At 52.0% G+C, this 16,136-nt stretch overlaps 1 protein-coding gene, 1 long non-coding RNA gene and 5 other non-coding genes across 11 annotated transcripts in view; 6 read left to right on the top strand and 1 right to left on the bottom strand.

Moving 5' to 3' along the window:
• LOC137306384 (uncharacterized) overlaps window positions 1-8,947 on the top strand; it is a 29,871-nt gene extending 20,924 nt beyond the window's left edge. For 3 of the 5 annotated variants that reach the window (XR_010958867.1, XR_010958865.1, XR_010958866.1), the window contains exons 4-13: window positions 770-826; window positions 1,567-1,665; window positions 2,307-2,342; window positions 3,192-3,229; window positions 3,983-4,024; window positions 4,950-4,986; window positions 6,070-6,133; window positions 6,964-7,101; window positions 7,609-7,640; window positions 8,762-8,947. This is a non-coding gene — a long non-coding RNA (uncharacterized lncRNA). Of the gene's footprint in view, window positions 1-769; window positions 827-1,566; window positions 1,666-2,306; window positions 2,343-3,191; window positions 3,230-3,982; window positions 4,025-4,949; window positions 4,987-6,069; window positions 6,141-6,963; window positions 7,102-7,608; window positions 7,641-8,761 lie in introns of all 5 variants that reach the window. The other 2 variants (XR_010958868.1, XR_010958869.1) reach the window with 2 other exon arrangements.
• On the top strand, window positions 2,970-3,090 carry LOC137306530 (small nucleolar RNA SNORD22). Its single transcript, XR_010958897.1, has one exon. It is a non-coding gene; the product is annotated as a small nucleolar RNA SNORD22 (small nucleolar RNA).
• On the top strand, window positions 6,300-6,369 carry LOC137306534 (small nucleolar RNA SNORD31). The gene has a single exon (XR_010958901.1). It is a non-coding gene; the product is annotated as a small nucleolar RNA SNORD31 (small nucleolar RNA).
• On the top strand, window positions 7,399-7,520 carry LOC137306536 (small nucleolar RNA SNORD22). The gene has a single exon (XR_010958903.1). It is a non-coding gene; the product is annotated as a small nucleolar RNA SNORD22 (small nucleolar RNA).
• On the top strand, window positions 7,824-7,891 carry LOC137306533 (small nucleolar RNA SNORD31). Its single transcript, XR_010958900.1, has one exon. It is a non-coding gene; the product is annotated as a small nucleolar RNA SNORD31 (small nucleolar RNA).
• On the top strand, window positions 8,087-8,155 carry LOC137306535 (small nucleolar RNA SNORD31). The gene has a single exon (XR_010958902.1). It is a non-coding gene; the product is annotated as a small nucleolar RNA SNORD31 (small nucleolar RNA).
• A 746-nt stretch (window positions 8,948-9,693) lies between the features above and the next one.
• b4gat1 (beta-1,4-glucuronyltransferase 1) lies at window positions 9,694-13,937 on the bottom strand. Its single transcript, XM_067975538.1, has 2 exons — window positions 12,773-13,937; window positions 9,694-11,582 (listed from the first exon to the last, which is right to left on the bottom strand). Exons 1-2 carry the CDS (start codon window positions 13,898-13,900, stop codon window positions 11,391-11,393), a joined length of 1,320 nt encoding a protein of 439 aa, XP_067831639.1. The 5' UTR covers window positions 13,901-13,937; the 3' UTR covers window positions 9,694-11,390.
• Window positions 13,938-16,136: the final 2,199 nt, after the last annotated feature.

The raw sequence follows: 16,136 nt of genomic DNA, 5'->3' as shown, positions 1-16,136 counted from the left end.
CAGAGCCTGGCCATTCAGGAGAAAAGTTAGGAAACACTTCATGCAAAGGGTGGTAGAAGTGGGGAACTCTGCCGCAAAATGGCAGTAGATGCTAGCTCAATTAACGGTCATTAGATAAATTTTTGCAAGCCAAGGTGGGTAGATGAAGTTAGGACAGAGATATCTCTGTCATCTCATTGAATGGCAGAACAGACTTGGGGCTGATGGGCCTATTCCGAATATGGGTGTTTATGGCAGGTGTGGAAGCTCATGGTGTAGTATTAAGTGACTTGTGGGCTGTGTACAGCTGTCCACGTCCAGCAACTCCAGTTTGCACTTCATGATTTGTCCTGTTCGAGTTCAGTGGGCCTGGAAGTTTGCAAAGGGCTGTTTGCACCATCCTCAATGGTGGATAAATCCCAAATCAAAGCACCACGATCTTAGTATCAGCAGTGTACATATGAAGGTGGATTTTTATGAAGATAAAAGCTGGGGGTGGCCTCCCCTGCTCTTGTGCTGTAATCTTCAGTGATGCTCAAATGATCAATTTGCATAATACCCTCTGAGGGAGATGAAGGGTCTAACTCTAGGCCCAGTCTGATTTAAAGTAACGGGATTCAGAGCTGTCAAGTAGCCTTCAATCTGCTGTTCCAATGATGATCCATAACAGACAAGCATATATCTGAATAAAAGTTGATGCTTAACTTGTGCTGAGAACAGCAGCAGGTACATGTCTGCTGGTGACTGTTGGTGTACAATGATTAACATTTCTCTCTCTCTTCCCTGGCAGGGTCTTGTCTGAACATGGACTTTGCAGCAAGTATTGATGAGCATCCCTCCTGCTCAGGTAGGAATTGTACATCGGAAAAAGTGCTGCTTGTAGCAGGGCAAATATAACTGGGATTACCTTCCTGACAGTGTTGTCACTAGGATTTCAGTAACACAACACTGTCAATGCACTTGTGTTGAGGGGTGTGTGGGGGGGGAAAATACCCAAATTCTACCCATTAAATTGCATCTGTGGAGAGAAACACTGAGCTGGGTGAAACATAGTATTTACAGCACAGAAACATTCGGCCCAGCAGCTCCACACGAGCCTCCTCCCTCCCTACCTCCTCACCTTATCAGCAATCCTTTTATTCCTTTCTTGTACTTGTGGCGCTTCCCCTTAATGCATCTGCTGTTCACCTCAATTACTTCATGTAGTGAGTTCCATTAATGGGTGCACACTGGGAGTTTAAAGACCAGTGAAGGTTTCAGTACCATGTCCTTGCATGTCTCTGGAATGCTACACTCAGCCCAGTGATCACCAAATTAATCCAGTCACCTCTAACATGTACTGAGAAACCTAGTGACAACACTTGAATTCAATGCTGCTCTTAGCAAAGATGTGGTCACAGAGGCAACTAGTGATAAGTGCATTTTGAAGCTTTTTTTTGCTCCAAATGATGACTTGAAATGAAGTCTCGTTCGTCTGATACCCGGTGCTGAACAAAAGCATGGTGGAGTTCTGATGGTGCAGCTGACCAGCCTGAAGACTGCAGGGGGCTGTCGCGTGGTAATTAACGGTGTCTCCCTTGTTTGCAGGCTGCATTAAAGTGATGCCGAACGATCTTACAAGAACCTTGAGATGGGTGAGTGAAGACTTGATGCATCTCTACAGCTTGTTTGGAAACAGTGGCCGGGGTGAGTTGCGACGGCAAGTCCTAAAATGCTCCCTGCAGTCCCATAGTCGCTCCTTTCCCTTGCGGGAGTCTATCCACTTTGTAATTCGGAGGCTAGGGAGTGGTGTCAAGCTCTCAAACTCCTAGTGTTGCTCTCGCTGTGTCGATAGCTCATCGTTTAGCCAGCTGAGCGATGGAGACTGGGAAGGCTTTGACCCATCTTGAGTTTGCCTCCCTCCCCTGAGATGGGGTGGAAATTGGGGGTTGCCTGCTGGGCGTTCTCATTCCATCTACAGGATCTGGCTTGACTGTGATAACCTCACATGGTTGAATAGCATGCAGGCACTTGGCAATTTAGGGTCAGCCGATGCTACTGCAGCCAGTTCACAACCGGAAGAGGGGGATTGCTTGACCACAGCAGCATTAATTTAGTACTCGTGCTCCTGGGATGTAACCGGGCGTTGGGGTAGTTCTGTGTAAAAGCAGTGAGCCAGTAAATGGTTTGAAACGATGATAACAGGCATCAGCCTGCATGAGTGGACGACAGATTTGTCGAATGATGCACTGAAGTCACCAAAGCCCTGATCAAACCAGCTGTCCTCTATGGTGTCTTGTTTTTATGTCACTTTCCTGCACCCATTGGACAATTCTGTTCCGTTTCAGGTACCATTTGAAGTTGTGCGAAAGCAGGGATGCTGGGTAAGTAATGCCTGTGTTTTTGCTACCATGGCAGTTGTGGGTTTCCCCTGTTGAAAACCTATGCCCCCAAGTTGGCAGTTTCTAGGGGTGCCAGTTGTATTCTGCTGCCTTGCCACAAAGGAGCCATTCTTCCAGCTGGCAGTAGGCTTTGTGGACAGCACCGTTACCTGTGCTGGCCGTGGTCCATGCAGAACAACCTTTCCTTATCTCACTTGAGGACAGCTAATCACTGCAGCGGTTCAAGAAGGCAGCTCACCACCACCTTCTCAAGGGCCATGAGGGATGGGCAATAAATGTTGGCCTCGCCAGTGATGCCCACATCCCATGAACAAATTTTAAAAACTGAACCTGTGGTCTGTCCTGTTTGTTTAATCATAGAATTGTGCAGCACAGAAGGAGGCCCTTCAGCCCATTGTGCCTGTGCTGGCTCTGAGTGCTATCCAATTAGTCCCACTCCACCTGAAAGTTTAAGTATTTATCCAACTCCCCTTTGAGAGTTACTATTCTGCTTCCTTTCAGGCTGTGCATTCCAGATCATAACTTGCTGAGTTTTGTTTTTAAAAGCTACTAGTTTGATTTTTTTTAATTCCCCCCCCCCCTCCAACACCCCCTAGTTAATGGGATTTGTCCTCAGGATGACATTGTCTGTGTCTTACATGCTGTAAGGAGCCAGAACCTGCAAAGGTGAACCCACTGGCTCTTGCAGCATGAAATGAAGACAGCCTGTTCTCTGAACAGTCTGATGGGACTGCAGTGCTACTGGGTGGAGGTGGGTAGGGAGCAGCATGCTCATTAGGTCTCTTTTGAAGCCAGGCCAGCCATGTTTCAATGCTGTTCATCTTTTTTTAGGTGACCATAGGCGACTAGTATTGCCCACACAAAACCTGGTGAGTTGCATTTCTAATGGAATGGGCAGCATCGTCTGTGGTTCTGGCTCTAGACATTCTGTAGATACTAAATTTGGGCTAGCAGTGTGTTGAGCCCCCCCCCACCCCGGAACCCGATGCTCCTGAGCACGCACAAGTCTGCATGCACTTTGGCAAAAATTGTGTCACTCAGGCTTCCTTGTGTAGTTTTGGCCAGTGAGTCCCATTTCTACCCCCTTCTGATTTTGCAGTTGTATGTGCCTGCCTCCCTCATCAGACATCGGCAGGCTAGTTACCTCCAGGGGTGTCACGGTTGAGCTGGGTCTGGTTTCCCTGCCCAGTGCAGATTGTCAGCAGAATAATCTGGAGTAGAGTTCTGGCTTTTTTTTTAACCCCCACTCCTCATCTGGTCTAAATGGAATGGAGGTTGATTGACTCCCAGCTGTTGCTCTGGCTGAGATCAGCTGACACAAACCAGGGCAGAAAGCATTTCCTTCAACTTGGTAACGGTTAGCCCCTGAAAGGTGGCTATTGTCCCCAGAGCGTGTTAAAACACAAACGTGTTTGCCTCGGGAGGCTAGTGTCATGGGATCAGTTCTCAAAGGCAATGCTGCTCTTTAAATGCCAAGTCCAATGATGAACAACCTTAGCTCACTTTGATCCTCTAGTGAAGAGACTGAACACCCTGAGTGACTCCAGACTCTGGTTTGGATTTCTGGGACTTGGTTAATTTCAAGTTGCTGACAATCCCACTTTTTGTTCCATCCCTTCCAGCCTGAGTGCTGCGACGATGGCTTCCGGCTGCCGACTGACCTGGTGAGTGAAACGGGGAAAAATGTTTGTGGTTTGATAACCTGTGATTTTCATGGTAGAATTCAGCCCAAAGATTATCTGGCTGATTTCCCAGGATGTTGGGTGGGGGTGGGGAGGGAATTCATTGCTTCGAAAGCTATTGCACAGGAGACCATTTGGCCCTTATGCCTATGCTAGGTCTTTCCCAGTATCCCTGTTATATCTTGAAATGCTGTCACAATTTGACCTCTGCCCTGGGGCTGTGGATTTTCCAATCAGTTCCACCTGTAAAACATTTCATGACTGCTTCACTGTTAAATTGTCTTGGAAATGACAATGTTCTGGTGGCTGTGGGGAGTGCACTCTCTCCTCTTGAGTCAGAAGGTCATGGGTTCAAGTCCCACTCCCGAGACATGAGCCCAAAGTGCTAGGCTAACTCTCCCAGTGTAGTACTGAGGGAGTGCTGTCTTTCGGATGAGACGTTAAACCCAGGCCCTGTCTGCCCTCAGGTTCATGTGAAAGATCCCACGGTCACTATTGGGAGAAGAGCAGGGGAGTTGTCCCTGATGTCCTGGGGCCAATATTTATCCCTCAAACATTTTTTTTAAAAAAATTATCTGATCATCACATTGCCGTTTGTGGGATCTTGCTGTGTGCAAATTGGCTGCTGCGTTTCCTACATTACAAGTGACCACACTTCAAAAAGTACTTAATTGGCTGTAAAGCACTTTGGGACATTGTGAGGTTGTGAAAGGCATTGTATAAATGAGTGGTGTTTATGAAGTTGGCCTTTTCGTGCTGCAGTAACATGATGATTTTTTCATAATGGAATCTCGTTCGGCTGAATGATGTGATGTTACCACAAAAAAACTGAGGCAGCACAAGCTGGGCTGGGCTATCTTCAGGAACTCAAAACTGTGTACTGACTGCTTGTCTCCTCCCACAACAGGTGTAGCAGATGTTGGGATCTTCTGCACTTAAACCAGGTGGGTGTCTTGATGGTTTGGAATGGCTGGGCCCACATCATCCAACACGTTGGCATTAAGCTGTGAAATATTCAGAGAGAAGCAGCAGTGGGACCAGCCCAGCTTTGTAGTTCCCCTTATAACTGTGCTGTAGGTGTTCACTAGTGTTTAATGGTTCCCATGGGCATCGTCAGTGCTCTGAGCCATTGCCCAAGAGACTGATCTGTGAGCTTGGATCGTGAAAAGCCATCACTGTCCTCCTGTGAGCATCAATACCACAGCAGTTTCTGGGTGTTGGAACTTGTGGTTTGGGAGAAACCCCCATCTCCCTCACTGGTGTTTCTCTGGGCACTTATATTTCTTTGGTACTGTATCACAAGGCTAGGTGGTGGTTGATAGGGTTTGCTGAAGAGGGGAGGAGTCTTGTGGAGCATAAACACTGGCATAGATCTGTTGGGCTGAATGGTCTTTCTGTGCTGTACATTCCATGATGTATTTAATGTAAAGAATCCTACAGACCTTGCAGTCCTGGAAGCTGGTGTTTGTTGAAAATTGGACCCCTTATCCAGACACCAGTGGCTCTGTTGGGCACCTGTGGGGGTCCTACAATCATTGGGCTCAGTGGGTCCACAATTCACAGATTGGGTTTGACTTGCAGTTAAAGCTTTGCTTCTGGATGAAGCAGTGAACTTTTTCCAGCAGTGCTGGGGACATGTTAGAGTCCAGACCAGGCCACCTGCAGTTCACTCTTGAACCTGGGATAGCCCTGCCTTCCCAAAATGAATTGCCTTGCTGGATGAGCAAAGGAGGAGAGAAGAGTGTGGAATTGGAACTCGAGTTGCCAGCCTGTTGGAAATGCCCAGAGCTGCTCTCCCGATGGGTGGGGGGGGGGGGGGTTGATGTCTGATCACTATGCTGTTGTCTTGGTGAAACTCCCGTCCATCTGAAATGATGCCTGTTTTAACCACTATACCCTGAGTTGGTCTAGACTGACTGTGACACTGACTACTTCCATACTGACCAGATGGATTTGAGATCTTGGTACTGACTGGGGTGAAGGGTAGGGCTATGTGGTGCTCTGAGTGACTCCTCTTTCTCTTGCAGTTACAGAGACTCGTCAGTTTGTGCTCTTGTGATGACACCATTACTGCCGCAGTCTGATTGTAAAGTGAGTGGTATGTTTTAAATCTGAGTGCCAGCTGAAAGCAGACTTGTGTGGCAGTGGGGGGTGTTTGTAGCTGGACATTTGAGCCCCCCAATGTGGTGGTATGGCCACAAATACTCTAGGGCAATAGTGTGGCAGCAGACTGAGTATTGAGTGAGGTGGCCATGTTTTGAATATGATGACTCATATTACCGCCCCAGTCTGAAGGACAATGACTGATTCGGTGTGTTCTGATTCTCACAAGCAAGAAAATTGCCTTGTGTTCTCTCCCCCTCCTCCCATGCACATTGTTTGAGCAGGCTTGTTTGGGAGAGGGGAGTCTGTGGCTAGAAAGCAGGGTGCTGGTTATCTATGGTGAATGCTCACACAGCAAATATCCCCCTTCTTGCCCACCCCCCATTGAAGCTGACATCAGATACCACCTGTCAAGTGAATGAGCTTTGGCTATTCAACCATGGGGATCTGGGCCTAGTCGTCTACAGGTACAATTGATAGCAGGAGCCCTGGCTGATGCATACTGGTCTGGGGCGTGCTTAATAGTGTGTGGGAGAACACAGCAACAGCTACTTCTGTAACACCCTCCAATGTCTAACAGCAGATGGCCTGTGTTCTCAAGGCTGGCTTGTCTCTGCTCTACATCAATTTAATCTGAGGTGGAGACTGGGTTTGAGCCTTGGCCGAGGCTGTGACCTCAGGTCAGTGTTACTGCAGGAGCTGCTGGGCTGAGGGAGGGTGACTGGGTTTGGTATTTTGGAAGGATGAGAAAAGGGCAGCCTACAATTTCCCTGCGTCTCGAGGGGAGCTGATCAACCCTCTTGTATAATCTTTCTCAGGTAGCGATGGAAGGGGAAGTTGTTTCTGAAACAAAATATACTTTAGGACACATGGGGCTGATCGCAGCATCGATGGTTCAGGAATGACTGTTTGAACAATGAGGAGGGGCTGCAATCAGGATCCTGTAGCTAGAGCAGGTGAGCCTTTTTTAATCTTTCCTTTTCATTAGTGAAAACTGATAATGGAAACCTACCATTCCAGATCCTAATGTTCTGTTACTGACAGCAGGGGTTGCTTCAAATGAGCATGGTTCTCAGACGCCTGAAAGATGTGGGGCTGGGCCACAGTGTGAATCTTGCTCCTTGGGGCCAGGCACACCAATCTGTGTCGTGTGGTCAGAGAGGAGAGCTGTTGACTACAGCATTCCTACTCGATCAGAGTGAAGTGATTTTATTAAACCATTTTCCCCAGAGTTGATTTATAACTCAGTTCAGTCCTGAGGATGAAAACATTACATCTTATGTGCTGTAAGGGGCCAGAACCTGCAAAGGTGAACCCACTGGTACTTGCAGCATAGAAAGAGGAGAGAAAGTTCACCTTGAACTGTCTGATGGGACTAAATACCTGCAATACAGCAGCTTGTGTTCTGGGTGGCTGGTACTTTATGGTCAAAACTAGTGAGTAATGTATCCTTTACTTTACAGGTGTTGGCTGACAGGAGAATTTTGACTAACAGGTAAGCTTGTTCTATAATTTGTATAGTGCCGTACTGTGTTATGCACCCCACTGGTGAATGTTCATTAGGTGAAGGTGACTCTCCTTGTGCTGAACCTCAGTACAGTCCCACAAACACACTAGGGCAGTGCTGTCCAGTAGATAGTGTGGTGACATGATGCATATTGAATGAGGTGGCCATGTTTTGAATATGATGACATATTACCGCCCCAGTCTGAAGGACAGTGACTGATTCGGTGTGTTCTGATTCTCAAGAAAATCCCAAGTTTTCTCCCCCTCCTCACATGCACAATGCTCAAGCAGACTATAGTGCCTTACTGTCTTATGCACCCCACTAGTGAATGTTCATTAGGTGAAGGTGACTCTCTTTTCTCCCCCCCCCCCCCCCCCCCCCCTCCTGTGCTGAATCTCTGGGTACAGTACCACAAACACACTGTGGCAGTGTTGTCCAGTAGATGACGTGTATTACCGCCCCAGTCTGAAAGCTGTTGACTGATTCGGTACGTTCTGATTGACAAGTGAAAAAATTCAGTTGCTCACTCGGCAGTTGATGGCTGGAGTCGGTGGGAGAGTGAAATCAGCCGGCTGGAGTCGGTGGGAGAGTGAAATCAGCCGGCTGGAGTCGGTGGGAGAGTGAAATCAGCCGGCTGGAGTCGGTGGGAGAGTGAAATCAGCCGGCTGGAGTCAGTCCCCTCAGTTTCTCACCATAGATTAGCTTAAAATTAAATGTTTTAAAAAGTTGAGGTAGATAGAAACTCTTTCCTCTGGGTCCAGAACAAGGGCTGAATCTTAAAATTAGAGCCAGGCTGTTCAGAGGTGATGTCTGGAAACTTCACACAAAGGGGAGTGCAAATCTGGAACTTGCAAAAAAAACTGTTGGCTGGGGGTCATTGAAAATTTCAACAGATAGCTAGATTTTTTTTTTGTTTGGGTAAGGGTTATTGAACCAAGGCGGGTAAAGGCATTTAAGATACAAATCAGCCCCGATCCAATTAGTGGAACAGGCTCGAGGGGCTGAATACCATGGTCAGCTCAGTTGTGAATATAATGCTTACACATGAAGACAAGTTAGAATAAAACAGACAAAAGCTGCAGTTTTTACTAATCTGGTTCTTTTCACAGATGAGATGGGGAGAGGATGAACATCTCCCAGCTGCAGAGCGCTGAAGGGGAAGAAGTCTCAATTCATGGCGTGCAGTGTCTGTACAGTTAAAGTAGATATGTTCCTAACTTGTATAAAGGATCCTGAACTGTTTTTTGACTTGGCAAATATCTTTAATTGAAATAAATGGAATTCTGTTTAACCCACCCAGCAGAGTGTATGAAAACTGACTATATTTGTGAATTGTAAACAATTTTACAACACCAAGTTATAGTCCAACAATTTTATTTTTAATCCCACAAGCTTTCGGAGGCTTCCCCCTTCCTCAGGTGGTGTGGAATTGCTAAAGCACTGGTTTAGTGGTTGCATTTTTATATAGTGCCTTTAATGTAGAAAAATCAGAAGGTATTTAAGGCATAATCAAATTAACACTGATCCAAAGGAGGAAATACTACATGGGGTGACTAAACGCTGGGTCTTACAAAAGAGGTGGCATGAGGGAATGCCAGAGCTCAGGTCTGAGACAGCTAAAGACAGAGCTGCCAAGGGTGGGATTTTGGTAATGTACAGGAGGGCCCCAGTATGGGGAACAGTTTCAGGGCTGGAGGAGGTTAGAGGTGAGGTATTTGTCTCTAGTGTGAAATAATTCAGTCACAAACACCACATACAGTGTATTTTTAATTTAATGCTGTCCCAAAACAGTAACCTCCAGGTTCTATGTCCTGCTCATGGCCAGTAGGGGCCATAAACTGGCCCGAGTGTCCCTCCTAAAACTATCTGGGGCCTCCAGCTAGAGGATGTGGGAATCAAGTAAAGGGGTTTGGGTGAGGTATTGGGGGGGGGGGGTCAGCTGGTCCCAGTGGACCCTGTACACCAGCAAGTGTCAGTACCTGCCAGGGGGAAGTGTCAGTGAGGGGTTTACCCCCATTTTATTACGTGGTGTGTACAGTACTTCCATAATTTAAAAATTTATTTTTAAAAAAAGTTTGACAAACTACAACATGTAAACATATACACATAACTCCATGGTATTAGTGATTTTCTTTCTTTCAAACCTGTATGAAAAGACATCACACAGTGTGCCCTTTATCATCAGTCATTAGTGTGTTTCACAGAACAGTTAAATACAGTACTGGTAGAGAGCATGTGTGTGTGTGCACACAGCAATCAAACACTCCAGCCAGAGTCAGTAGAATTGACATTTGCAGTCTCTCATTGGGATCTCCAGTGATCCCTGCTACAATGTGTACATGAAATATGAATCAGGGTCACTTAGTGATGCTGCAACACAGTAATGGTACAGGGGTCGGAGTCTGAGTTTGATTCCCTTCCCCACAGTGATGGGGGGGGGGCGCATGAGTCTGTGATTATCCCCCCACACACACGGTGATGGGACAGGGGTCTGTGTCTGATTCCCCCCATCTCACAGACGGGTCTGATTCCCTTCCCCACAGTGATTGGGGAGGGGGTGGCATGAGTCTGTGATTGTCCCCCCCCACACACACACGGTGATGGGACGGGGGTCTGTGTCTGATTTCCTTCCTTCCCTTCTCCCCCCCCAGCGATGGGACGGGCGTCTGTGATTCCCCCCCACACACACGGTGACTGGACGGGGGTCTGTCCGTGATTCCCCCACACACGGCGATGGGACGGGGATCTGTGTGATTCCCCCACACACAGCGATGGGACGGGGGTCTGTGTCTGTGATTCCCCCACACACAGTGATGGGACGGGGGTCTGTGTCTGTGATTCCCCCACACACAGCGATGGGACGGGGGGTCTGTGTCCATGATTCCCCCACACACGGCGATGGGACGGGGATCTGTGTCTGTGATTCCCCCACACACAGCGATGGGACGGGGGGTCTGTGTCCGTGATTCCCCCACACACGGCGATGGGACGGGGATCTGTGTCTGTGATTCCCCCACACACAGTGATGGGACGGGGGTCTGTGTCCGTGATTCCCCCACACACAGCGATGGGACAGGGGGTCTGTGTCCGTGATTCCCCCACACACGGCGATGGGACGGGGATCTGTGTCTGTGATTCCCCCACACACAGCGATGGGACGGGGGGTCTGTGTCCGTGATTCCCCCACACACGGCGATGGGACGGGGGGTCTGTGTCTGTGATTCCCCCACACACAGTGATGGGACGGGGGGTCTGTGTCCGTGATTCCCCCACACACAGCGATGGGACGGGGGGTCTGTGTCCATGATTCCCCCACACACAGCGATGGGACAGGGGGTCTGTGTCTGATTCCCCCCACACACAGCGATGGGACGGGGGGTCTGTGTCCGTGATTCCCCCACACACAGCGATGGGACAGGGGGTCTGTGTCCATGATTCCCCCACACACAGCGATGGGACGGGGGGTCTGTGTCCGTGATTCCCCCACACACAGCGATGGGACGGGGGGTCTGTGTCCATGATTCCCCCACACACAGCGATGGGACAGGGGGTCTGTGTCCATGATTCCCCCACACACGGTGATGGGACGGGGGGTCTGTGTCTGTGATTCCCCCACACACGGCGATGGGACGGGGGGTCTGTGTCTGTGATTCCCCCACACACGGCGATGGGACGGGGGGTCTGTGTCCGTGATTCCCCCACACACGGCGATGGGACGGGGGGTCTGTGTCTGTGATTTCAACAGCGACGTGATGACTTGGGGTATTTCACCTTCAGCTCTTGCTTGAACTGGCGGAAGAGGATTTTGTTCCTTTGATTCTCCTCGTCTTTCCGAGGGTGGAAGTCACTGGTCAGTTTGAAGCCCTTGTGGATGAGGAAGGCGTCATCGAGCACCGCGAAGGTGTAGCCAGCGACGTGAAGTTCACAGGCCTGGGCAGAAGAATAAAAATAAAACAGGTGACGCAGGGAAAGACCTGGGTTTAAACAGAACCTCTCAACGGGTCCCCTCCTCCAGCCCAAAACCCTCCGAGATCTCTGCGCTCCTCCAATTCTGGCCTCTTGCACATCTCCCCGATTTCCATCGCTCCACCATTGGCAGCCGTGCCTTCAGCTGCCTGGGCCCTAAGTTCTGGAATTCCCTCCCTAAACCTCTCCGCCTCTCTCTCCTCCTTTAAGACGCTCCTTAAAACCTCCCTCTTTGACCAAGCTTTTGATCACCTGTCCTAATATCTCCTTATGTGGCTCGGTGTCAAATTTTGGTTGCACCTTGGGACGTTTTACTACGTTAAAGGCGCTATATAAATGCAAATTGTTCTTGCTCTTCGAAATAGTGGCCGTGGGATCTTTTACGTCCACCTGAGAGGGGCAGACGGGGCCTCGGTTTAACGTCTCATCCAAAAGACGGCACCTCCGACAGTGCGGCACTCCCTCAGTACTGACCCTCCGACAGTGCGGCGCTCCCTCAGCACTGCACTGGAGTGCCAGCCTCGATTTTTGTGCTCAAACTTCCGGAGCGGGATTGTGAACCCACAACATCCTGACTTAAAAGCGAGGGTGCGTCCCACTGAGCCACACCTGCAACAGTTCGTGGACACTAACTGTCCAGGGTCACACACGAAGATCCCCATCTTCCCTCCCCCACTAACCACACGGGGCTAGGCTGTGATGTCTCACACGGTCAAACAGCTCACCCACACTCCCCCCTGCCCCAGTCATCACCCTGATGGGGCTAGTCTGTGATGCCTCACATGGTCAAAGAGTTCACCCACCTCCCCCCAGTCATCACCCTGATGGGGCTAAGCTGTGATGCCTCACATGTTCAAACAGCTCACCCACCCTCCTCCCCCCAGTCATCACCCTGATGGGGGCTAAGCTGTGATGCCTCACATGTTCAAACAGCTCACCCACCCTCCTCCCCCCAGTTATCACCCTGATGGGGCTAAGCTGTGATGCCTCACATGTTCAAACAGCTCACCCACCCTCCCCCCCCCCCCCCAGTCATCACCCTGATGGGGGCTAAGCTGTGATGCCTCACATGGTCAAACAGCTCAGCTACTCTCCCCCAGTCATCACCCTGATGGGGGCTAAGCTGTGATGCCTCACATGGTCAAACAGCTCACCTGACTGATGCGGTTGAACCCGTACTGCTTGAACCTCTCGTCGTAGGGCGGCACCGACCCCAGCCCCACGTAGAAAGGCTCCCAGGGGTCCCTCCAGTCCAGGGTGTAGGCGACTCCCAGGCCGGGCCGGGCCGGCAGGTTGATCCAGCGGGTGTAGTTAGTGGGGGCCTGGCAGCGGGGGCACAGCTCGTCGTAGAAGGGCCGCACCTCGCCCACCTGGTACAGGCGCTGCAGCTCCGGCTTGTCGGCCGGGATGCGGCGGCTGTGCCGGATCTCCAGGGCCGGGAGGACGAAGACGGTGAGGCCGGGGTCTGTCCCGGGGCCTGGGCCGGACACCAGCTCCAGGAAGCGGCGGTGCAGCTCCCCGCTGGGCAGCATGTCCATGTCGATGACGGCCACGTAGCGGGCCGGCAGCCCGGCCCGGGCCGCGTTCCGCAGCAGGTTGTTGGGGTACGAGGCGTTGGCCAGCTCGTAGTTGCGGGAGCGGCTCCGGAGGCGGTGCAGCGGGACCAGGGCACGCCGGCACGGGGCGTGCGGCTCCGGCTCGGCGTCCAAATCCAGCCCGGGGTCCCACGAGGCCTCCTCCTCGTCCTCGGGCACCGCCGGGAAGCTGACGGGCTCTCGGCTGCCGGTGACCAGGGTGAAAGTGACCAGCTCCCGGACCCCGGGGCAGTGCAGGCTGAGGCGGTAGAGGGTCAGCAGGGCCTCGGGCAGCTCGCCGGCCGGGGCGAACAGGGCCACGGACAACGGGCCTCGCCAGCGCCGGACCAGGGCCGGCAGGTGGTGCAGGTTGTTGACCGTGCCGTGGGTGGCGAGCAGCAAGTCCGCCCTCTCGCCGGCGGCCGCCACCAGGCTCCGGGAGACGTCCCGGTACAGCCGGTACTGGCCGCTGGCATCCAGGGCTCCCCCAGCCGCCAGGCCCCGCACGAAGCTCTGCCTCCGGCCGGCTCCGGTGCCTCCGCCTCCTCCCTTGGGCTCCGAGCCCTCGAAGAGCTGCGAGTACCGGCGCTTCTGCTGCCGGCCGTGGAGGCCCGAGAGCAGCGAGAGGTAGACGAGCTGCAGGGCGGCCACCAGCAGCAGGGCGCTCAGCACCGCCTTGAACACCGAGCACTTGACCGGGAGAAACATCGTCCCTCGCCCCGGGGAGACGGAGCTGGAGTTACAGCCCCCTCCTCCCGTGCATTGCAAACCCAGCCCCCCTCCTCCTCCTCCCGTGCATTGCAAACCCAGCCCCCCTCCCGTGCATTGCAAACCCAGCCCCCCTCCTCCTCCTCCCGTGCATTGCAAACCCAGCCCCCCCCCCCTCCTCCTCCCGTGCATTGCAAACCCAGCCCCCCCTCCCCCTCCTCCCGTGCATTGCAAACCCAGCCCCCCTCCCCCTCCTCCCGTGCATTGCAAACCCAGCCCCCCTCCCCCTCCTCCCGTGCATTGCAAACCCAGCCCCCCTCCCCCTCCTCCCGTGCATTGCAAACCCAGCCCCCCTCCTCCTCCTCCCGTGCATTGCAAACCCAGCCCCCCTCCTCCTCCTCCCGTGCATTGCAAACCCAGCCCCCCTCCTCCTCCTCCCGTGCATTGCAAACCCAGCCCCCCTCCTCCTCCCGTGCATTGCAAACCCAGCCCCCCTCCTCCTCCCGTGCATTGCAAACCCAGCCCCCCTCCTCCTCCTCCCGTGCATTGCAAACCCAGCCCCCCTCCTCCTCCCGTGCATTGCAAACCCAGCCCCCCTCCTCCTCCCGTGCATTGCAAACCCAGCCCCCCCTCCTCCCGTGGCATTGCAAACCCAGCCCCCCCTCCTCCCGTGGCATTGCAAACGCAGCCCCCCTCCTCCCGTGGCATTGCAAACCCAGCACCCCTCCTCCCGTGCATTGCAAACCCAGCCCCCTCCTCCCCAGCATTACAAACCCAGCCCCCTCCTCCCCAGCATTACAAACCCAGCCCCTTTCTCCCATGCATTGCAAACCCAGTCCCCTTCTCCCGTGCATTGCAAACCCAGTCCCTTTCTCCCGTGCATTACAAACCCAGGGCCCTTCTTCCGTGCATTACAAACCCAGGGCCCTTCTTCCGTGCATTACAAACCCAGGGCCCTTCTTCCGTGCATTACAAACCCAGTCCCTTTCTCCCGTGCATTACAAACCCAGGGCCCTTCTTCCGTGCATTACAAACCCAGGGCCCTTCTCCCGTGCATTGCCAACCCAGGCCCCTTCCCCCATGCATTGCAAACCCAGTCCCTTTCTTCCGTGCATTACAAACCCAGCCCCCTTCTTCCGTGCATTACAAACCCAGCCCCCTTCTTCCGTGCATTACAAACCCAGGGCCCTTCTTTTATTCAGTATAAACCCAGCTCCTTTCTCCCGTGCATTACAATCTCAGTCCCCTTCTTCCGCACATCACAAACCCGTCCCCTTCTTCCATGCGTTACAAACCCAGCCCCTTTCTCCCATGCATTACAACCCCAGTCCCCTTCTATGCATTACAAACCCAGCCCCTTTCTCCCGGGCATTACAAACACAGCCCCCTTACCCCGAGCATTACAAACTTCTCCCAGATTGCCACCTGCCGCTGGGAAGAATGAAAATGCAGCCCTAGGATTCATCTGCACCCCTCCCTCCCTCCCTGAGGCCCAGAGTTTGACCCTGATTCCAGAGACTTCTCTCCACCTCCTCTCCCCTCCCCACACCGCCTTGCAATTTTCTTCCTTCCTTGATTGAAGGTGACCACACTTGGGGTTGGGGTCTCCCAGCACTGGCCACCCCCTGGTACGTAGGAACAGAAGGAGGCCATTCAGCCCCTTCGAGCCAGCTCTGCCATCCAATTAGATGGTGGCCAATCTGCACCTCAACTCCATTTACCCTCCTTTGCTCCATAATCCCTCGATCCCCCCTGACCCCTTATAAATCTATCCACTCCAGCCTTGAAAGCTGCAACTGGCCCGGCCTGTCGCTCCTATGCCGCATGTCACGTCTCAAATCACATAGAAACATCACATTACTCTCAACACCCAATCCCAAAATATTAATCCCTGAAAGAAAAATCGATCTTAATTTGAATCCTAGAGCGTGAAACTCGGGAAGTGAATTGTAAAAAAAAAATAAAATCACTGGCAAAGGAGGCATTCCAGTAACTTATTCCAAATAAATCTAAATTATAAATAAACCCCAGCTTGTCCCCCCCCCAGGCTGGGCTCTTGCTCAATCGAGCACGTCTTGGCCGATCAGCCGCTCTGAGTGTAACAAAACATCAAAGGGATGGAACGTTGCAACAAAGGGATGGAACGTCGTAAACATTGCAACACAGGGAATGGAACGCTGCAACAATTGTGTCAATTTCAGCGGCGAGGGTAACAATGTAGCCGAGCGCACGCACA

This window comes from Heptranchias perlo, chromosome 43 (assembly GCF_035084215.1).
Source record: "Heptranchias perlo isolate sHepPer1 chromosome 43, sHepPer1.hap1, whole genome shotgun sequence".
NCBI lineage: Eukaryota > Metazoa > Chordata > Chondrichthyes > Hexanchiformes > Hexanchidae > Heptranchias > Heptranchias perlo.
Note: the sequence above shows the minus strand (reverse complement) of the source record. Positions and strands in the feature narration are given on the sequence as shown.

What these genes read in the sequence shown, in the direction of transcription:
- b4gat1 (XM_067975538.1), bottom strand. Translation starts at nt 13,900, where the DNA reads ATGTTTCTCCCGGTCAAGTGCTCGGTGTTCAAGGCGGTGCTGAGCGCC. An exon ending in GGTTCAACCGCATCAGTCAG is followed by an intron (nt 11,583 to 12,772) that starts GTGAGCTGTTTG and finishes TCTTCTGCCCAG; the next exon opens with GCCTGTGAACTTCACGTCGC.